The sequence below is a fragment of the Lates calcarifer genome, linkage group LG7_1 (assembly GCF_001640805.2).
Source record: "Lates calcarifer isolate ASB-BC8 linkage group LG7_1, TLL_Latcal_v3, whole genome shotgun sequence".
Taxonomy (NCBI): domain Eukaryota; kingdom Metazoa; phylum Chordata; class Actinopteri; family Centropomidae; genus Lates; species Lates calcarifer.
The window spans coordinates 19,446,126-19,470,258 of NC_066839.1; the positions used below are offsets into that span (position 1 = coordinate 19,446,126).

General features: G+C 37.4%; 2 protein-coding genes across 2 annotated transcripts; both read left to right on the top strand.

Moving 5' to 3' along the window:
• The first annotated feature begins 5,040 nt into the window (after positions 1-5,040).
• Positions 5,041-6,045, top strand: LOC108895853 (trace amine-associated receptor 1-like). The gene has a single exon (XM_018694805.1). It carries the CDS (start codon positions 5,041-5,043, stop codon positions 6,043-6,045), a length of 1,005 nt encoding a protein of 334 aa, XP_018550321.1.
• Positions 6,046-19,386: 13,341 nt separating this feature from the next.
• LOC108895858 (trace amine-associated receptor 1-like) lies at positions 19,387-20,394 on the top strand. The gene is made up of 2 exons (XM_051072084.1): positions 19,387-19,717; positions 19,790-20,394. Exons 1-2 carry the CDS (start codon positions 19,387-19,389, stop codon positions 20,392-20,394), a joined length of 936 nt encoding a protein of 311 aa, XP_050928041.1.
• Positions 20,395-24,133: the final 3,739 nt, after the last annotated feature.

Consider the following 24,133-nt stretch of genomic DNA (forward strand, 5'->3'; position numbering starts at 1 on the left):
AATTTTGTTGTAAATGCTCAAAATAATAAAAATTAATATTTCAAATTTACAATAATGATAAAGCTTGAAACCAGAAACATAATATATATACTGTTTACTGTGCAAAATTATTGTATATACAAGAGTATTTTTTTTAATTAATACTTAATTAATACTAAAAACAGTAAAATAAAAATAAAAAACTGGCATTAAATAATCATGCAGATAACAGATGAATCTTCAAAAGTTAGAATCTGTTAAAGATTGTTTTATAGAGCTGTTTTATGAAAGCAGTTTAGTTCAACAGCCTTTTTAGGCAGGGCATTCTGTTCTGTGGCTCTGCCACAGACACTGTCCTTTCAAATAAGTTAAAGTTAAATACTTTTACCTGAATTTATGCCATCACAAGAAGTCCCTGCCTTAAAGTTTGCACTTATACTATTTGACAGGGAATCAGGTAACAATTGTGATTATATTCCTTGAATGGTTTTGCTGAAGCTACAGTATGGCCTTTGACTTTGTACTTTCCAATAGAAAAATATAAAAGATCCCTTCCACACACCTATGTTCCCAATTTTCAACTATGTCTTAAGATAATAATCAAATGCCTATATGCACTGTATTTTGAAAGACTTACTGGTTACTATTATCATTCCTCCAATCCATACTGGCTGTTGCAGGTTTATACATAGAGCAACTACACTGTAAGTGATGCAGATCACAATCCACAGACCTTGTTTGCTGCATTTATACATTGTTAAATTTAGCCAATGCTAACATGAGTGACTGAGACAAATGGAGTCAGTGTGTCTTTAAAGTGGACCAGTGACCAGTAAATATTTCAATGTCCATATTAGCATGCGCAAATGGTTTTAAGACCTTATTCTAAGTCTTTTAAAAACTGCTTAAGAAATAAAGTGACGTTTAAAAACACATCTAATACACATAGAACAACAGAATCTATAAATATCTAAACACAGAGATTGGCCAGTTCTCATGCACCATCCTCCACCAGCACATGTATAGCTACACTATGCTGAAAATGCCAGGCAGGAACAAAGCACACATATTATGTAAAAGAAGCCATGGAGCTAAAATTCATCATGTGCAGACTGCAAAGACAATGTATAATATTGGATGCTGACTGTACCAAATGTACCATAAGGTTATCTAATAAAGTAGATTGAGCTGAATCTAACAATGTCTGCATGATGTCAGTTCTGGTAGACTTATTAAAGGAAAAGAAAAGGTGCTATTTGGGTCACAGGGCTCAAAGGATTAACCAAGATTTTTAATCATAACACATCAAAATTGTTCCCACAGGTCACAGAAAACAACATCTGGCAACATTATTTTATGTCACTGAGCTACAAACACAGTCAGATTTCAACAGTAAACTGACAGCATCTTATACCTTAGCTCTGGTGCCATTGCTATGCAGACTCAAGTCTTCTCTGCCCACACAACATTTCAGTCAAATATTTCGGGTCTCTGCTCATATGTCTGACTGATCAGATACACTGCTACCTTAATCAATATAGCTGTCTACAAAGGACATGTAATGGCTTGCACGTCACTTATACATGTGCAAATGTAACCCAAAGCTTATTTTTTCTTTTCTCCTATTTTACATGCATATCTATTAGGGATGCAACGATACCACTTTTTTTCAAACCAATACGATACCGATACTTAGATCTGAGTACTTGCCGATACTGAGTACTGATATGAGTACTTATTAATGCCATTACACTTCGTACATTTACTTGAAAACGTGTTTTATTTTCATCAGATATTGTTTCATTCTCTGTCTGTAAGAAATTGCTGTGACTGACATTTGAACATTCCATTATATGTGGCATTGCCACACATTTTACTCAAATAGAAGTACTGTTAAAGTACTGTTATTGACATTTTAGCATTCAACTGCATCTTTTTTTAACAAACAGAATATCTTCAAGGCAGGAGTAAGCTAAGGCGGAATGTTTAAAATGTCCAACTATTTTCCGTCCGACTGCCACAGCATCAGCCACGCTCCTCTGTGCTAAAAGCCCCTCATTAACAGCCAGCTGAAGGGTGTGTGCGACACACGGCAGGCTCAGGAGTTGAGCATCACTCATGGCTTTGATCATGTTTTTTGCATTATCACGTAGCACAACATGAACGGAACTTTTAGGGACCCCCCATGTTTTTTTGGATGCAGGACGACTCTTCGCAGAGTAAAATCCTCATCAATCCTCTGTGCAGTTAAACTGATGAGGGACACCGGGCTAATGCTGCTCGTCCAAAGATCAGTGGTGAAGCTGAGGGCCGAAATGTCTTGCAACAGGCAGTGGATGTGCCTCTTCACAAAGTCGTGTAGCTTCGGCAACACTGTGTCAGTGATGTGGTGTCGGCTAGGGATCTCATACCTCGGCTCCAGTACGCTGAGAAGACGTCTAAATCCTATATTATCAATAACCGACAATGGCTGGTCATCAAGAGCAATGTACTGGGTAAGAGCCTCTGTTATTTTACCTGCGCACGGGTTGTCTCTTAACATCTTCTCCCTCTTCTCCAGAGTTTGCTGCAAAGTTGGTTGTTGCTGTTTGCTACTATTAGCAAACACTTTGAACTCAGCATCGTGTTGGTTTTTTAGATGTTTTATCAGATTGCTTGTGTTGAAAGTACTCGCTTTCGTCCCTCTTCTTGACAGCTTTGCAGAGCATAATTTGCAGTCCACTTTACTTTTGTCACCATCATCCACCCGCCCACCTGATACCACTTAATACCGTGGTATCAGGTGCTCTGGTATCGCAACACTTTCACGAGTACGAGTACGAGTACAGGAACAGGGTATCGGACCTGATACCTGATACTGGTATCGGTATCGGTGCATCCCTAATATCTATAGTGATTTTGGATTGAGTACTGAGTGCTAGCTAAACTAGCATCTACATGTATTACTATGCTTGTGTAGACACAGAGGACTTAATCTGCTATTATGCTGCTTTCACTGCATGAGCTGTGTAGACACTGAAGGCTTTAAGATTCCAGCAAAATACAGTTCAAACAGCCCGTGGGTGCTATATCTAAACATTGGCGCGTCAGTCATTCTTTGTAGTCCCAGTGTTGACTGAGATAATCCCAATGATCTCAGTCAGCATTGGCATTTCACTGGGTGTGGCCAGCGAGCTCTGAAGAAGTCATGTCTCCAGTGGAATTACCATTCTTATTATTCATTCCACTCACCAAGATAAAGGCTAAATCCAAACTAAACAAAGTTAAGAAAAAGAACAAGAAAACACTGACGACACAAACCAACAAATGCAGCGAATGAGCAGATCTTAGCAGCAGGGCTACAAGAAGCTAGCTCCAAAATCTTGCATATCAAGACAAACCCCTCCACAACAGATCTGATGACTGCAATCACCACCTTGAGTGTAGGCCCATCTTACTTAACTCTTCATGAGTTGAAAGTGTGTCATGTGTGTGACATGTGAAACATATACTAAAGATGCTGTGTCTCACTTCACATCATCATCACTTAACATCATTTTACAAAAAAAGAGGCCAACATCAAATTAATTTATAATTATGAAGAGATCATAATTATATAACTTCAGAGTGATACAGTATACTCACTCGTCTCTGCTCCAATGAAGAGGTCTTCAGCAGCCAACTGATGTTCCTCACCATAGTCCATTTCTCTGAGAGGCTCATCCATGATGACCCTGGCTGGTATGAAGTAAGTCAAGAATCATCAGCCTGCTCATCTCCACTTCAAGCCTGTGAATCTGTATCTCTCTACTGACAGACTGTAGTCAATACTTATAGTCACGACAAAATAACAGTGATATTTTAACCATTATCATGTGTGATTATTATTCTGATATTATCCCAAAATATCATGACACTTTTTGCTGAAAGGTTTAGCTGGCAAATTCAGATCAAGGAACAAACTTGCTAGATCACGAATTTTGGCAATCTTCACATGGCTTCTCCTCATGGCTGTCAAAGTATACCTATAGATAAAGAGATAAAGGGTTACAATATATGATGAATAAATTTAATGGAAATGTACTATAATAAATAATGGGGAAATCTGCTGAATGGAGTTTACTATTATAATCCTACCTGTAGAGCGTGCCACTGGTTCAGTAAGTATATCTGTAGACTGAGCCATCTGGTACTGCAGTGCCTCAGCAGCTTAAGGTTGTCAGCACCTGTGAACTCTAGAGAGAGGTGGATATATGCTACAGAGAAATGGTATACTATCATTTTACATTTAGCTTACACACAACTATTGTTTTATGCATATATAAACTACACTCATTTTATGCCAGTATACTAGGTACATGTACCAAAAACTGTCTAGTAATAATGTCCAGTACATTTGCAACCCTGCAATGATCCCAACCTTCATGTAGGCTGTAATGTTCATGAGTTCAGGGGACATAACACTGATTCACATTCATTTCCTGAAGGCTTAAACTGACCTTAACCATAACCACTACCTGCCTAACCCTAACTCTTAAACTTAAACTAACCTAATCTTAAAACATGGAAGACAAGTCCCTATAAAATGATTGTGTATACAAATTTAGGTCTTCACAACATGAGGAATACCTAGACCACACACACACACACACACACACCACACACACACACACACACACCACACACACACACACACACACACACACACAGGTGTGTTATTATCTGTTGTTTTGTATCACAGTATGTCATGCAAATGGCATGTAGTTAGCCACATCTGATTGGATGAATAACGTTTGTGTTGATTTAATGAGATTTTTTTTTTTTTTTTTAAATACTGTACCAAAGGCCAAAGGCTCTCAACACTGGCACTCTGAATAAGGACACAAGACACTGTCTGTGTACAGACTATACTGATGTGTTACTAGGTAAGGAACAAACATAACGGAAAGCTTAAATGAACTAAAAATCATCATTCTTTTTCTCTTAAAGGTTGCTATTGTTGTAGTTGTGCAAATGTGCTAAATTAAATATCTTTTCTAAATTTCCTAATATTACAGATTGTTATTGAAGAAATCGAGACGCATGGAGGCAGAGCCGACTGTAAATGGCACTTATGTTGTCGATGACATACATCCCTGCTATGAATCAGTTAATACAACTTATGTATTTACAAGCAACCCTTCCACAATATGTGTTTTAGTGTATATTTTTCTTGGCTTATTATCTGTTGTCACAATATGTGGAAACCTTCTTGTAATAATCTCCATCATTTATTTCAAACAGCTCCACACTCCTACAAACTATCTTATTCTCTCTCTGGCTGTGGCTGACCTGTTGGTAGGGGTTTTAGTCTTTCCTTTCAGCATGGCATTCACTGTAACTTCATGTCTGTATCATGAAGACTTACTTTGTAAAATTAGAGACAGCTTTGATGTATCACTGTGCACGTCTTCTATTCTGAACCTGTGTTGTATTTCCATAGACAGATATTATGCAGTTTGTCAGCCCCTGACATACAGAAGTAAAATAAATGTTAATGTTACTGTGATTATGGTCCTGGTGAGCTGGGGTATCTCTGCTCTAATCGGAATTGCAATAATAACTGCAGGATTCAGCCAAGGAACATGTGAAGAAATGAAGTGCTCAGTTGATGTTGTAATGGCAAACACTATGGGACCTGTTTTCTCATTTTACCTTCCAGCGATCATAATGCTCTGTATCTACCTCAGGATTTTCCTTGTTGCACAGAGACAGGCTCGCAGCATCCACAACACAAACTGTCAGAGCACAAAGTCTGGAGCAACTGTCAGTAAGATGGAGAGAAAGGCCACCAAAACTCTGGCTACTGTTATGGGAGTTTTTCTTTTATGTTTGACTCCTTACTTTCTTTGTATTGTCTTTCTCCCTTTAGCTTATGATCCCCCACCTGTCCCTGTGATTGAAACACTTAACTGGCTCACATTATCAAATTCAATGCTCAATCCATTAATTTATGCTTTCTTTTACAGCTGGTTCAGATCAGCGTTTAGAATGATTATTTCAGGGAAAATATTCCTAGGTGATTTTTCTAACTCCAAATTGTTTTGATTTTTTTTTTTGAGATTGTTAAAATGAAATGCCAATAAAGATTGTGACAACAGATCAATACGCCTCCCACTCTGGAATATAAATTAGATTGTTAACCATCACAATACTGTTCACAGACAACACAAAACAAAACATTTTCTGAAGAGTACTTTTTAAATCAAGAAAATTTAGTTTAAAAAAAGGTAAATGGTTAAAAATTCTAAGGATAAATTATTATTATTATTAATAATAATAATTATACCAATAATAATAATATTAATAATAATAATAATAATAATAAATTATAACAAGGTTTCATACAAATAAAATAAACCTGTTTAGTTTTAGTGTGACACATTATTTGTGACAAAGGGCACAATCCTCAAGATGTTTGGGGAAACCTCTGGTTTTATATTATTAAGTAATGATCAAATGATACATAGATCTGTCAAACTACTAAACTGCAAGGATGCATATTCAATATTTTTTGTTTTAATGTAATATACATCATTTGAACAGTAACAATAGGTGTGGCAAAAATTCATCACAACAGACTAGGATTAAAGCATGAGGCTAGCCATATTCATTTCTCTTATATAACAGATTGATCCCTCTGACAAGCACTGCCTGTGTATCTAAATCATGATATTCCTCTGCACCACAGACCTCCAGTTCTGTTCAAAAACACATCAATGAGTCATTCTGTTGCAATGAGTGACAGTATTCCACTGATACTGTAGTTTATTTTGAGTCAATCCTACATATTTCTTATTGCTTACCAGTAGGGATGGGATTTTTTATTACTTTTTGAAGTCAATTAATCAAGCCAATTTAAGTCAATTATTCGAACAGTAGTGACATCATCGTTAAGCCGTGCCCTCCACCCAAACCAAAGTAGTAATATGTTGTCATGTGAAGTCATGCTTTTTGCAGTATCCCTGCAGTACCACACATTACTGCACAAATACAGCACCGTACTGCACAGTACTACATAGTACTACACAGTAAAGCACAGAATTACACTGTACAGCACAATACAACACAGAACTACACAGTAGAGCATAGTACAGCACAAAACTGCACAGTACAGCACAGAACTACATAGTACAGCACTGTACAGTAGCTTAGTGAACATTTTTCATCTAGTTAGTCAGTGTAATATCAAATACAGTTACCTAGTTATAAAGAATGCACATTAATGTAAAGTTTGATTGCATTTATAGTAAATAATAGTACTATATATCGCGGGTGCGAGGGCCCGTTCAACGCTGGTCCCCGCAGGTCATTCTACGCAGTTCTGCAACTGTGTGACCGCCAGACACAGAATGAATGTCAGAAGTCCCTTACTGCCCTGACCTGAATATTGGCATGTAGATGTCTTCAGGCCATGACACTTAGCAAACATGTGAAGTCTGGGGCAGATTGGACAGTGCATGCAGGAGTTAAAACAACTTCCTGTTTAATGACGAAGCATCGAAATTTGCCATGGCGACACCATGACGACTCACAGTCACCATTATGATCTTAATGCTTGTCTGAGCACATTTGAGGTGAATCAGATCAGCCTACTTAGATTAAACACATTATTTCCTGTTGTCAATAGATGGCACTATGACTATACCTGAATATTGGCATGTAGATGTGTTCAGGCCATGACAGAAAGTAAATGTGTGAAGTTTGGGACAGATTGGACAGTGCATGCGGGAGTTACAACAACTTCCTGTTTAATGGCAAAGCATTGAAATTCACCATGTCAACACAGTAAGGGTGTCCCATGAAGACTCATTGTCATCACAATTCAGCACCATTATGATATCAATGCTTGTCTGTAGAGATAGACGATATGGTTTTTTCAGGGCTGATAGTGATACCGATTATTAGTAGTCAAGGAGGCTGATAACCGATATTTGGAGCTGATATTCATTTGCAGTAAAAGTGAAAATATTGGCGTCAAAATTTTGAATAATACAAACTCCAACACTTAACTTCATTTAAATGTTTTTAAGCATATGTTGATTAAACGGCTTTTCAGATTTGCAACATGTTAAAGGTTTTTTTTTTTTATCTTAGACAATAGACATGCGCACAAAAAGTGCAGGGAGCTCCCAGGTTCAGCAGCATGTCTTATAAAGTTAAATGAAAACTTAAACAAAAAAATAGCTCCCTCAAGTTTTTTACAGTAAACAAAGAAACATATCTGCTCTCCAGAGCTTCTCCACCCAGCAAAACTTTTTCTCCTCTGCCGTGTGTGTGAGAGCTTTCACTGCTGATTGGCTGTTACCCATGCCATGGCTCTGTGTGTAACCAATCAGATGGTGCTGTGGGTGGGACAATGCTGTAGACAGAGTAGTGACTGCAGACAGAGAGGCGCGGCTGCATCAGAGCCAAAATAACCCAGTTTTAAATTGATCTCTTATCGGCCGTCAGATTTAAAAAAAAGGTGATGCCAATATGCGTCAAAATGCCGAATATCTGTAATATAATCGGCCCGGCCAATAATCAGTCTATCCCTACTTGTCTGACCACATTTGAGGTCATTCAGATCAAAGTACTTAGATGAAACATATCATTTCCTGTTGTCAATAGGTGGTGCTATGACTGTTTCTGAATATTGGCATGTAGATGTGTTCAGGCCATGACACTTATTAAATGTGTCAAGTTTGGGGCAGACTGGATAGTGCATGTGGGAGTTACAACAACTTCCTGTTCAATGGCAAAGCATCGGAATTCGCCATGGCGACACAGCAAGGGCATCCCATGAACACTCACAGTCACCGTTATGATCTTAATGCTCGTCTGACCACATTTGAGGTGAATCAGATCAACCCAGTTGGATGAAACACATAATTTCCTGTTGCCAATAGGTGGCACTATGGCTATACCTGATTTATGAATGATTTATGAAATTTGGGGCAGATCAGACAAAGTATGCAGGAGCCATTTTGTGCTCAGGGCGGGACTCTTATCAAACACATCAAGTTTGGGGCAGATAAGATGATGTATGCATGAGTTACATCAACTTCTTGGTTAATGGTGAGGCATCAAAATTCGCCACAGCGCCACAGTCATGCCCTTCAACAGAACATCAAAATATCACAATAAGGCATCATTAAGTCCTTAAGGCTTTCCTGACCAAGTCTGAAGTGGATCACATCAACCTGCTAGTAACAGGAAGTCAAAGTCTAAAACATGTCATTTCCTGTTGCCAATAGGGGGCGCTATGATTTTTTGTGAATATTGACATGTAGGTGTGTTCATGCCAGAACCCTTATCAATACTATGAAATCTGGAGCAGATTGAGCAAAGTATGGCTGAGTTACAGCAACTTAAACACAACTTCCTGTTTCATGGCGAGGCATCAAAATTTGAGGTGCCGCCACGGCCATATTCTTCGATGCCAACAAAACCCTTTAATAACTTTTAATCACGAAGGCCTTGAGAGTATCCTGACCAAGGTTGAGGTCAATATGATAAAAACTGTAGGAGTTTGATCAAATACAACGTCCCCAAATGCCAAAAAATGGCCAAAAATGAGCAAAATTTTCAAATTAAAATTAAAATGGCCGATTTCCTGTAGGTTTGAGGCCATGATGTCAAGAGACTTTTTGGTGCTCGGCATGTTACATTATGCCTCTGAATTTCGTTCACCTTGGACAAACTAAGCCCAATGGCAAGGGGGTTTTGAGTATGTCCAAGGGGGCGCTATGGAGCCATTTCATGGCGCCAATGAATGAGACCCTATCAGATGTCAATTTTCAATTTTCACCAGGTCTGATGCGTGTGCAAAATTTCATGAGTTTTTGAGCATGTTTAGGCTTTCAAAAATGTGATTTTAGCATCACTGGAATAATAAGAATTCCTACGATTACAATAGGACCTTCCCATGCAAGAGCTGGTAACTGGTAGTCATTTACACCATGTCAACAGCATTACAATTTGAAGGGTTTGTACATGTTGTTCAACAACTATGGGTTAGGGGTGGCATTTTCTGATGACTGAAATATAATGAAAAGGTCAGTATTTGCTTGTTCAGAGAATCTGTTTGCTGAGGGAAAAGGCAGTGGGCTGACGGGGACCCATACAACACCAAAACTGTGTACATGAAGGATGTCAAAAAATAATATGGTACTGAGAATTATGTTTATGTCATTTAATTAATCTAAAAAGCAAAGATCCCTTTAAGCCCTCCTGATATTTGATACTTTCCCTTGTACTTTTGAAAGTGAATGGTGTGTCAGTCTGGAAGAGCTACTCTCTGAACAATTGAAAATTTTGTTTTCTATCCTTTTTACTGGGATTTCAATAAAAACAATACTTTGTTTAGTAAGATAAAAATGTTATGTTCAAATTCCATTTACCTGGAGAAAGCCTGGGAGAGAAAAAAGCCTTGTGATGGATGGGCTGTAAATAAAACTTTAAAAAACAATGTCAGTTACACTCTATGTTGTCAAATTATGACTTTAAAAAATGGGTTATATGATCCCAGAGGATGAAATAAAAACACAAATCAGACAAATTCAAGCAAAACATAATTTCAAACTCATTTGAAAACTGTGAGCAGTTATCTGCAGATTAGGATAAACATCTCTGTGTATGCATAAAATTAGTTAAAAGCATTATGATATGAATATTTTATAGATCTAATTAAGGCAGCAAAAACTTATTGCTTTTATATTTACATATACCGTATACAGTGGCATGTATTGTGTAGGCCTCCCTATTAGGTCTCACTAATATATAAGGATAGTACACAGGTATAATACAGGTATAATACATGGAAATAAGAAGGCAGATTTTAGTTAAGAACATATATTTACTTTTGATATCAGTCAATACACTCCCATTCACTTCAACACAATTAGGTGTGATAGATAAATAATAGTTGCTCTCTGATGTTTGATATTGTTGATCAACATTGTGTCTTACTGGTTTTATGTCCAAACCGATTAGAGTAAGCTGACATTTTAACATTGGCTGTAATGCATGCAACTATGTTATTTCTTTTAAAGGGTGCTGTCAGTCCTTAACAATTGGTGGACAAAGGGAGAGGCACAGAGTTTTTTCTTCTTTTCCTGCTAAACTGGTTTGTATGATTTCCTATCCACTGCAGCAGGTCTCTCTTCTAACTACATTACTAGCCTGTGGAGGGAGTGGATTGCAGTGTGCTACCTCAGTGACTGCAGGGTTCTCCAGCCTCTTTTCACATGCGAGTGAGGAACTTCACTGCATTTTACCCCCTCATCTGACATATTTTGTTCAGGAGGACTGCCAAACTTGTATTAATCACTATAGTTCAGTGAGAAGAAAGACGACTGGAAAATTGTACTCAAGTTAAAGTACTGTTACTTAACATACATTTTGCTTAAGTAGCAGTAAAATTAGTCGTATATATGTGTGTGTGTATGTACAAAGATACACACATACAAAGTACAGTACAAAGTCAGTAAAAATGTACTCTGAGGAAACATTACTACATTACATTTTAAAAGGGGAAGTAAAAAAAATATCATATGGTGATAATAAGACTTTGTAATAAAACTATAAATCAATGCATTATTGGTATTTCAATGCATATACACCATTTCCACCATGAGATCTACACAGAAAGCAACAGAAACCCCTGAATACTAGAGCGGGTGTCCATAGACTATTAATATTAAACTATGTCAATCAAATAATCCCACACTTTACATAGAATTAACAGCAGAATAAAACTGCCTTTCTGGTTTCACTGCAGTCCTCCAACTTTTCAAACAATGAGTTGAAATAAGCTCTGCGGTCACAACAGGGTTTATCAAAAACAGCAAAAAAGCGTTGTGTGACTCACTGATGGTAAATGTGGACATAGAAGTCATAACTGAAGGATCCAGTACCTTGGTCAATTAATTTCTCACAGGTGTCCACGTCACTCTGCTATGAAGTAATATACAGACCAACTTGTCTCAATTAAATTGTTGTTGTCTGTTGTCAACTGTTGAGTTTAGTTTGAGAGGAGATACTGTATGGTCAGATAATATTACATCAAACATCCAGAGGGAGATTTAGATGGTTACTGCCTACATTGATCTTGGAATTGCCACTAATTGATCCAACAAGAGAGATAGCCAACTGAAAGTGATGTTGACATTACACTTGATAGTTACATTAGGTTACCTTTTCATAAATGCCTGCATATTTTTGTAGTTTGTCTTGCTGTTTTATTGCTGCTTCTAAATCTTAGTAGATTGTAGATGAACTTAGTCCATAAATCTGTTTCTTCCAAGTGCAGGTAACCTGAGAGCCACTCACATTCATACCTACGGGCAATTTAGAGTCATCAATTAACCTAAAATGTATGTCTTTGGACTGTGGGATGAAGTCAGAGTACCCAGAGAGAACCCACGCCTGCACAGGGAGAACATGCAAACTCCACACAGCCCTCCAAAAGCCCTCAAGCCAGGGTTTGAAACTGGAACACCCTTGCTGTGAGGCAATAGTACCATGTTACCATGCATAAGTAAAAACAGACAACTAAAAGAGGAGTGAGGGAAATAAGATGGACTGTGGTTAATTAGCTAATATTATAATTGTTAGCTTGCAAATTAATAAAGCAGCATTGTCTTCAGTTTGAGAAACATCCACAGAGAATGAGTGAATCAGCCACAGAACCACCTCCACCATTTTTGCATCTTACTGAGGATGTCAGACAAGCTGAACTCATAAAACGGTCAAAGTCACTTTTAGTATAAACATTAAACATGCAAATAAATCTTCAGCAGTTGAATAAGTCATATCAGATTAAGAGCAATACCAGGTTCTATCAATTACACCACTTCTATGGTGCAACACACTTAGCTAGCACTCAGTGGTTATTTAATTTATTTAATTAATTATAAACATTGACGATTACCCAAATTATGGAACAGATGTATGTGTTTAGTTGTTAATCCAGTTATTTGTAAAGGCATGACAGTGGAAAGGGGCCCACAGAGGCTGCATATGTACAGGGCCAACATTTTTGTGTTAGTTTTCTAACACAAAGTTAGCTTTCTATTGTTATGGGAGTATTTCTGATGTGTTGGACTTTTTTTCCTTTGCATTACCTTCCAGCCAGTAAGTAATTATGCAATACCAGTTTCTGTCATTGAAACATTTAGTTGGCTTGGAAGGTCAAATTCAATGCTAAACCTGTTTGTTTCCTATTTCTGGGAAAATATATCAGAGTGATTTTGGAAACTCAATGCTCCTTTAATGTCTTATTTGGTGAGCTGAAATATTGATGCGTTTCTAATGATCACACATAGCACAATAAACATAATATTTCTACTTCTTGTGTGTCTGGATTGTCACAAAACATTACAAACTTATACAGCAGAAATGAAGGTATAGATACTACTGTAGTATGTAGCTGTTGAAACATTTGCTTACCTACACATCTAGATCCTTTCTTAACCAGAAACACTGCTATATGTTGCTACCAGACTCCAATGACAAAGAAACCAATTTTACTTCACAGAGTGGGGAATTGTCAGAATACTGCTGCCTCCATTGGTTAGTTAGGTGTTGTTATGGCGTGGTACTTTTACTTACGTAATTGATCTGAATACTTCTTCCTCCACTTAAAGTCACACAATAACACAAACAAACTAACCAATCAAGGCAGCAGTCTTCCAGCAGCTCCTATGTTCTGCAAGGAAAAATTCCTGTTTTTGTTGATAGAGTGTCTGTAGTCGAGCAAAAAGAGTCTTACTCTTTATTACAAAGGCCTATCTGTGTAGTCATCCTTTCCCATAATGTTGTCAGACACCTGATAATCTGAGTCTGTCAATGAAAAAAACAAGCACTTTGGTGGATGTACGTTGATGTGACAGAAATGCCTAGTTGAATTGCACTGCAGCAGCTGTTTGCGGTTTCCAGGTATATGTTCTTATGTTTTTTGTCCCTATCAATCATTGACACCTAAAAATGGGAAAATAAGGCCCAAGATGTCTGTGTAGGTTTTTAGTCATCCAGGTCATGGTAGTCTTAAGTGCTAAAGATGAAGGTAACTGGATTTTTTTTTTTTTTTTTTTTTTTTTTTTTTAGTTCTGGGAACTGAGGAAGCCTTTTGGATGAGAGGTGAAACATCGTCAAGGAGCCTAAAAAAAGAAGTCCAGTTGCCTTCAACTTTAGAACTTAAGAAGGCCCAAGTTCAACCAGAATTATCCTTTAAGGTCATCATCAAGTGTTTAAAAAAACTGAGGTCTTGACATTGTGTCCTCCACAGAGTTTGTGTTGCAAAGATTTGGAACTTCCAATCTAATGAAGTAGTGTGAGACAAAGTATTTGTTGGTTCTTTTACACTGCACTGAGGAAAAAATGGCTCACCATATAGCAATTTGAACTCATACAGCCACACAGAAGATGCATCAAGCTATTTAGGTATTTTATCTGATTCCCCACCAGTCCTGCAATTTTTACGAAACTTTTCAGCGCCACCTATTAACAGCTACACAACATTTTAATTAATCATTGATTTTGTCTTCATTTCATATGCTGTATAGCTGATACTCAGTTTTCAAATATGAGGACTAGCTGTTTTGAATTCCTGTTTGCTGGACTGGACTCTTAGTAATTACTGAAGTTGTTTTTTGCTATCACCATGTTATGTCACTGTTGTTGTTAATCAGCTATCCTTGTTTTGTTTTAGCTGTTTCTCTGTTGGAAACATTTCAGAGGTAAACATTACATAATTACTACATAGTTTGCTCATACAACGCACCTTGGGAAGAAGTCGGGCTCATGTGTACTGCTAAAGCAGCTAAGGGACCAAAGACTCTTTCACACCTCTAATAGGAGAGGTGTCAGGTTGCATAATATTATTGCATCAGACCATTAACAAACAGTGAAGGCCAAACTAAACATACTGTAATTTGTCAGTAATACAATTAAAACTTTTTTAAAATGCCTGAATGAAACTGAGCTTGACATTTTCAGAAACTTGTTATTCAGTATTTTCAGCAGATTAAAATGCTTTGGGTGCAAAACTGCTTGACCTGAGTGGTGTTCCATCATACATGCTACAATTTTTCAATTTTAACATCTGAGGCTTCATTTTTAAGTTTTGTCCATCATTTACAGGTTATGAACATTAGACTTACCAGTTTAATTACTAAAATTAGAGCGATAATTGACAGTAAACTTCTAGTCTCAACTCAGTCTTCCCCCAGAAGATGTTAAATACCATTATGTTGTGAAAGAAATGTACAGGATACCATATAAAAATATACAGCACCAGTCAGAAGTTTGGACACACCTCTGCTTTGTACACTCGTCATTCTCTCAGTCAGCTTCACCTGGAATAGTTTTCCAAATCGAAGAAGTTCTCAGAGGTGCTGAGCACTTGTTGGCTGTTTTGCCTTCACTCTCTGGTTCAACTCATCTCAAACCATCTCAGCTGGGTTTAGGTCAGGTGATTGTGGAGGCCAGGTCATCTGACGCTGCACTTCATTACTCTCCTTCTTGGTCAAATAGCCCTTACATAATCTGGAGATGGTCCCACTAAGCACAAACCAGATGGGATGGCATGTTGCTGCAGAATGCTGTGGTAGCCATGCTAGTTACGTGTGCCTTGAATTTTGAATAAATCACAGATTGTGTCAGCAGTAAAGAGTGTGACTGCACATGTCTGCTCACCTTTTCTCTGTTTCACAAACACATGGCAAGTGGATAATGAATAATAAACTATACTTGATAATCGTCGCTTAAGAATTTAAGAATGAATTGGCATTGGCCAAACGACTCAAAACTTCCCAAAATCTTCAAACGAACGAAAAAATGATTGAAATAACAACAACAACAACAAATAAAATAAAAAATAAAGAATGCTCTAGGGTGCACCTTGTTCTCAGTTATTAAAACTTACAGGTTGTAAGTTTTAAATGCTTAAGTTGTGGTGAGTGATGAATTAAAGAAAAATGACTGGACAAAGGAAGCGGTAGGCCGCGACACGTGGAAAAAGAAAATAAAAATGAGACGACGTGAACGTTAAAGTTGGATGAGCTCAAGAGAGTGAACAAAGGAAAACACACAGTTTTTATTACCTGGGGGTGTTGGATGCACCGTGGGCGTGGTAACGATGATGACTGGTTTTGCCCCTTAAATTTCTCTTGGAGTTATTAAGAAGTATCGATTCTCAAATTATTTTCATGTTGAGTCTATAAACGCGGAGATTACATATCCGACTACCACCATGACCCAATAAACATCGAACAGTTTGATACATGAGAACTCTTCTCAGTGCAAAATGCAGTGTAGTCATTAATAATACAACACAATGACTTTTAAAAGGAGTATATACTGAGTTATTATATAAACAAGAACTTGCTGCTACTGAGGAGTAATTATCCAAAGATAAAAACAAAGAATCTAACATTTTAGTTAATAAACAAGTAAAATGGCATTATTACGATTTCATTTGTATTACATTCAACAGTTGATAGAAGATCTGATATGGTGTGAGAATGAGAGGTTTTGTTGTATTTTCCTCATCCTTGAGATGGTTTAATTGGAGGGAGAGCAGGCTAACAATCGTAAATTCCATTGACCGTCCTTTAACCTGCAACAGGAATGTTCTTGGTGTCCAATATATGTGTGTGTGTGTGTGTGTGTGTGTGTGTGTGAGTGAGTGTGAGTGTGTGTGTGAGTGCGTACGTGTCTGCTACAAGGCCTTATTCACACAGTCTCCTCTGAACAGTTGATGTTGAGATGTGTCTGCCACTTGAATGCTGTGAAGGATTTGTGTTGGCTCTAATCTGAGGTGCTGTTAATTTGCGGTTTCTGAGGCTGGAAACTTTGATGAACTTATCCTCTGCAGCAGAGATAACTCTTGGTCTTCCTTTCCTTGGGTGGTCCTCATCAAAGCCTGTTTCATCATAGTGTTTGATAGTTTTCGTGACTACACTTGAGTATACATTCAAAGTTCTTAAAATTTTATGGATTGACTGTTTTTCATATCTTAAAGTAATGATGGACTGTGGTTTCTCTTAGCTACTTAGCTGAGTGGTTCTTGCCATAATGTAGATTAGTACAGTAGTCAAATAGGGCTATTCACTGTGTAGCAAACACACCTCTGCACAACCCAACTGAATAAATGAAATTCCACAAATTAACTGAGAGAATGCCAAGAGTGTGCAAAGCTGCCATTAAAGCAAAAGGTGGCTACTTTGAAGAATCTAAAATATAAAACATAATCTGTTTTAACACTTTTGTTTACTTCAAAATTCCATATGTGTTCCTTCATAGTTTTGATGTCTTCAATATTAATCTACAATGTAGAAAGTAATAAAAATAAAGAAAAACCATACTATTGACTGATACTGTACATATAGAATATACTTCAAAGTTGTGAAACATATGTATTAGCAAAATGTTTGTCGACAATGTTTCCTATAATATCAATATTTCAGGGTTATGTTTCAGCAACTTAAAGCACTTGGAGAAAGATTATAGTTTTGATTACATGTGAAAAAATCTGTGGTGACATGACAAGATATGTCTCAAAACCTGAGCTCTGCTGTCAAAGTACATTTGAAATGACGTATACTTGTAGTGGGGTTTAAGAACATCATGAACAAACACATACACACATAGCGTTTGTATAAGATCACATGGTTGTAATAAAATAAAATACTTTGAAATTCTGAATTTGAATTTCCAGGTCTGTAAAATCAACTGCCATGTCAAACCACTGGTCCCATCTGCCTATCCTAAGACAAATGACTAGGGATGCTCCGATACCACTTTTTTCCAAACCGATACGATACCGATACTTGGATCTGAGTACTTGCCGATACCGAGTACTGATACAAGTATTTATTAATGCCATTACACTTCATACATTTACTTGAAAACGTGTTCATCAGATATTGTTTCATTCTCTGGCTGTAAGAAATTGCTGTGACTAACATTTGAACATTCCATTATATATGGCACTGCCACACATTTTACTCAAATAGAAGTACTGTTAAAGTACTGTTATTGACATTTTAGCATTCAACTGCATCTTTTTTTAACAAACAGAATATCTTCAAGGCAGGAGTAGGCTAAGGCGGAATGTTTAAAATGTCCAACTATTTCAGCCACGCTCCTCTGTGCTCCTCATTAACAGCCAGCTAGAGGGTGTGTGCAACACACGGCAGACTCGGGAGTCCAGCGTCACTCATGGCTTTGATCATGTTTTTCGCATTATCATGTAGCACAACATGAACAGAACTTTTAGGGACCCCCCATGTCTGAAGCATGTCATCAAACACACCTGCGATGACTTGGCTGGTGTGCGAACCCCTCAACTGTTTTGCATGTAGGACGACTCTTCGCGGAGTAAAATCCTTGTCAATCTGCTGTGCAGTTAAACTGATGAGGGACACCAGGCTAACGTTGCTTGTCCAAATATCAGTGGTGAAGCTGTACGAGTACAGGAACAGGGTATCGGACCCGATACCCGATACTGGTATCAGTGCATGCCTACAAATGACCAAAACCAGCCTGACCCTGGGGGATGAGTTCATAGTGCACTATAAAGAAACAGCATTGTTCTTGCTGCTATTGTTATATATTGTAAGTATAGGTTATTAAATTGATTAGACTGTGATCTTATTTTTTTTTTCTTGGTTAATGTTCATTAACCCAGTTTGGTTGTTTAGCTTTTATATTTTGGACAAGCAAGACAGAGTGATGTATTACTACCTGGGACCAGCTTCCTCACAGTGGGGAAACAGGATTTGCTAGTCATGAATGGGGCTTTATCTCTTAATGCAACCTGTAACCTCACAAAATGTAATAATCTAATTAAATGCTCATTTTCATTAAGCAAGTAAGCTAGTTAGCCATACATGCGAGCAGATAAACACACTGTTCAATCAATCCCTTACACTTTTGCTCGTGTTTTTGGATTTGGAATGACTACATAAAACGACACAACCCTTAAAACTCCTTAGATGCTAAGTTTTCTGCACATTCCTTTAACATCTTTAGAAATCCAACCTTTCACAGTCCTACAGTGTCAAGTAATGGTTACTGTCCTGTGAATAGATAATTGCTATTCAGGGGAGGGGTTTTGGCAAATGGTTGATAATAATCAGTCAAGTTGGAGATATTTAGGGATGTAAGGGGTTGGAGAAACAGTATGGCTAAAAATAATGACATAAACAATATTGCACACGGAGGAGCCGTTTCTACATTTCTAAAACCATGCAACTCCAGAAACAACAATCACTGCTACTTCTTTTCCATGAAAGCATTTCTTGGATCGGTGCTTTGCAAATGTACTTCAGATATAGTGGAGCTGGATTCAAAAGAATGTACTGAAAGTGAAACTGACTAAAATTTCACTATCTACAGAGCATGGACCCCCAAATCATCATCAACAAGACTGTTAATGGCACCGTCATGCATCTCTGTTACGAGTCAGGAAATGCCTCTTGCATAATGGCAATAACTCCTTCAACAATACGTACATTTTTATACATGTTCATTGGTAGTACTGTTTCTGTTCTGACAATTAGTGGAAACCTTCTGGTAATCACTTCTATCATTTACTTCAAACAGCTTCACACTCCTACTAACTACCTCATACTCTCTCTGGCTGTGGCTGACCTGCTTGTAGGGGCTTTAGTTCTGCAGTTCAACATGGCACTGTCTGTAAAGTCATGTTTGTATTTTGGGGACTTGGTTTGTAAAATGCGACGCAGCTTTGATATTTCACTCATGACAACATCAATTCTCAACTTATGTTGTATTTCCATAGATCGATATTATGCAGTGTGTCAGCCTCTGACTTATAGAACTAAGATAAATGGATGTGTTGTTGTGATCATGATCCTGGTGAGCTGGACTGTCTCTGCTCTGTCTGGATTTAGTATCATGTTTGTAGGACTGAAACATAGTGTCTGTGAGGGAAGGTGTTTTTTATTCCACATTCCAAATTCAAATATAGTTGGCTCTGTTGTCTCATTTTACCTTCCAGTGATCATAATGCTCTGTATCTACCTCAGGATTTTCCTTGTGGCACAGAGACAGGCTCGCAGCATCCACAACACAAACTGTCAGAGCTCAAAGTCTGGAGCAACTGTCAGTAAGAAGGAGAGAAAGGCTACCAAAACTCTGGCTACTGTTCTGGGAGCTTTTCTGATCTGCTGGACTCCTTTTTTTCTTTCTTTAACATTTAATCCTATGACAGATTATTCAGTCCCTTCACCTCTGTCTGAAACTCTTGTTTGGCTTGGATGGTCCAATTCAATGCTTAATCCACTGGTTTATGCCTTCTTTTACAGCTGGTTCAGAGCAGCTTTCAGAATGATAATTTCTGGAAAAATATTTAATGGCAATTTCAAAAACTCAAAACTGTTATGACTGAGTGACAACTTGATGAAAAGGAGTGAGGTGTGTATAATGGAAGATTGTAATTGAATGCTCATGGCAAATCTGGTTATTATCTTTACCGGGTTGGTTATTATCTGATTTCCAGGTCTGTTACTGTTAAATTATTTGACTAACTTGAAGTGAAATGGAATATTCATCTGTTTTTAATTTGGTGAAACATCAGTAAACTCAAGTGATTACATTTTTTATGTCATTATATTTATAAATCTAATATTCTGCTATGTTATTATGTCTATGTTCATTCCAAAAAAGTATGGTATGATGTGATTCAGCATTCAACAGTATACCTCCCATTAGGTTTTGATAGTATGCATAACTGAGTGAGTCGTGGGAGGGAATACCAAATCTACAGTACGTATATATTAATTCATGGGTAAAAATGAACTAAATGGAAATAAATATGTAGTTTTTTACTCTAAAATGTAATTATATTAAGCCTATTTGACTGCTTTCACAAACCAGCTCCTTAGGGGAAAGAGTAACAAATTACCAGGTGGATTTAGTTTTGCTCAGTTATTTATTTAATTATGTAGAAAGAGAACAAAGGAGCCAACAACACTTAAAACAAAGAACCAAAAGCAAACACAGTGTCCACAGGATGTGTGCTACTTTTTGCAAATTTTGAAATTGAATTGAAACACTTCACCTGTCAGTGATGATACAAAATGATCATGTTGCTGAGTGTTTGGGAATACATCTCTACATCAGCACAGACAGATGAGAGGTTGCACTACTGGAGGTCAGTTGTCTATGAGATGCTCCTTTTTTTTAAAGATTTTTGTCCTAAACCCACACTACTCAGCTTCAGTGGTATATCTTTAAACAGGAGAGCAACCAGCAAGTCTGCCTGACTCACTGATCCCTCATCTGAGTGATCTACAATTCTACTTCAATATGGCATGGGCCTTCCATATGACCTGCCAGTCATAAAGGTCAGAAAGCTGAGCTTGATTCATCTAAATGACTTTAGTTGCCACTCTAACAAACTGACTAAGCCTTTTCTTATTGGCCAGATTCAGGTTCCCAAACCACCCTGCAATACAAAAGGACAGAACAGATTCAATAAACCATGGATGAACTGAGGCTTGAAATGGTGGACAGCACAACAGTAGCAGATGAAAACACAAACAGTATCAATGTGGACAGGTTTCACAGAAATATTAACTGAAACACAAAACACTGCCAAAGGATCGCAATCATATGATTTTAGAGTGGAAGCTGCAAGACCTTTTCCCATATAAAATCTGGATGAATCTAGATACTTTTCAATTTCCAGTTCCCTGTCTAATTTAAAGCTAGCTCCTCCAGAAGAAGGACATGCCTGGGACTGGGCTGGTATCCAGACAATGACCTGAAAATTAAAACAGGATAAAAACTAAGTGATGATGTTGAGAGAATGATGAGATTTTCTGTGTCCAAAATTGACAAATTTAGATGGATGTTTGACTGAGAAATGTTGAAATGAAAAGTTGTGCTTTATTTCAGAATATTCATTCCACGATTACATGAATTGTTTTGGGATTTTACCTATATTTTACCAGCTATCATAATGTTCACCATCTACCTAAAGATTTTGATGGTGGCACAGAGACAGGCACAAAGCATCCAGAGCACAGCAAAGACTGAAGCAATTGTTGGTAAGATGGAGAGAAAGGCCACAAAAACTCTGGCTATTGTAATAGGGATTTTTCTCATGTGTTGGTCTCCTTTTTTTCTATGTGTCACCTTTCTGTCTTTGATCAATTACACAATACCTTGTACTTGGGGCATTTAAGTGGCTTGGATGGTCAAATTCAATGCTCAATCCATTTATTTATGCTTTCTTTTACATCTGGTTTCGGTCTGCTTTTAGAATGATCATTACTGGGAAAATATTTCAAGGTGATTTTTCTAATTCAAAGCTCTTTTGACTCATTTTTAAAAAGCTGACATGTCTCTAAAAAATAACATCTCTAAAATATCTCCTCTTCATCTCAGATATTCATATACAAATTATCACTGTACTCTGCACAGCACAGTGACAGTCTTGCTCCACTGTTGGTGATATATATTTATAAATATATATCCATATATCTCATAGTATATCTTATTTGCTGCATTTTTGACATAATTATAACATTTCAGTTATTACCATTCTGCAAATATAGCATCTATATGTTCAATATAGATGTTCATTATTAGTTTTTCAGCTTTACTTAGGAAGGGCCTGCCATAACACAAATTGTCATTGCACTATGCAAAGAGCTGTAAAACACATGTACAGTGTATAGGCCAATATATAATGTGTTGAGTTGCTTTTATGTTTGCATTGATGTGATGGGTTAATGTCTCTAAATAAATGTCCACAGGCATCCATCCATCCAACTCATTTACTGTATTTATTCAGTTATTATTATTCTGTGGACATTGCATTTGTATATTGAATACAGGTGTGCATAATAAACATTTTGCCTCTGTAAACATTATGAGGTCATTAGTCTTGGCCGCGGGTTAGGGTTAAGCTTAGTAACTGACATATAAGGAATTAGTGAATGGTGAAATGATCTTTCACAATCATTTTGTTTTGGCTGCATTTTGTGATGGAATTACTAAAGCAGGAGGTTACACACTGTCAAGAAGAATAACGTCTAGATTTGACTGTTTAGCAAGATCTAAACTAAATGTTCTCATTCTGTCTTTGCTTTGACAATATACAGTGACTGTGAATTCAAGACTAAAGAGAGAAAATATCTGCTTGTCAAAGTGAATTTCAAATGCGATCTGACATAATTATAACATTTCAGTAACCATGTCTTTTGGTCTCCTGCCATGACAATTTTCTGATAAAATTGTAGTGGGTCAACATTATATGTTGATATGGGCTATCCAGGGATCTTTTTTTCTGTTTCTGAGCTTAGTTTTACACAAGGGAGCCCATGGCAGATCCATGCTTTTGCCTGTAGAAACCCTCATTGTATTTGAAATAGGTGCTGGTAAGGCAGAGGTCTAGCAGGGTGCAGATCTGATCTGGGGTGAAATTTTCTGTTCTGCTGTGTAAGGAGTTGTCTTGCTGCAGACGTTTCTTGACAGTCTCCGCTGCTTCAGCTGTGGGTATGCAGGTGAAAAGTGAGATGACATCCAAAGACAGTTTGAGTTTCCGGACCTTGTTGGTGAAATCGTGGAGTTTTGGAGGTAATCAGGAGTAGTTCCCCTCCAGTGGAGCTAAAATCGTGGTGAGGTGTTTGAGTTTATATTGCTGTTTATACTGATGAAGTGAGCGTTGTGTCCTCAACAGGGCCGTTTCTAGCTTTGTGGGAGCCCTATGCAAGATGCTGTTTGGGGGCCCCTAGTTTGCCAAACTACAATGTAAAGATTCCTAATACCTTAGATGATCCATGAACATGGCACAATCTATTACACTTCACAAGCAAAACAGGCTAAAGTCACGATAACCTCTGATATTAAAATTAAACATCTTAAGTTGAGACACTGAAGCAAGATAACTGATAAACAATGACAATACAAGAAAAACAACAATCCTCTATATAAAACAGATATTGAGTGTTATTAAAAAATGTTTACTTTAAATTTTGAAAGCAAGAACACAACTCAAGTTTTCACAGCAACACAAATTCTCACACCCCAAAACAATAATAAAATAAATAAATAAAGTGGGCCGAGCCCAAGATCAACAGAAAGTAAATTAGGCTATTACTTACTTGCAAAACAA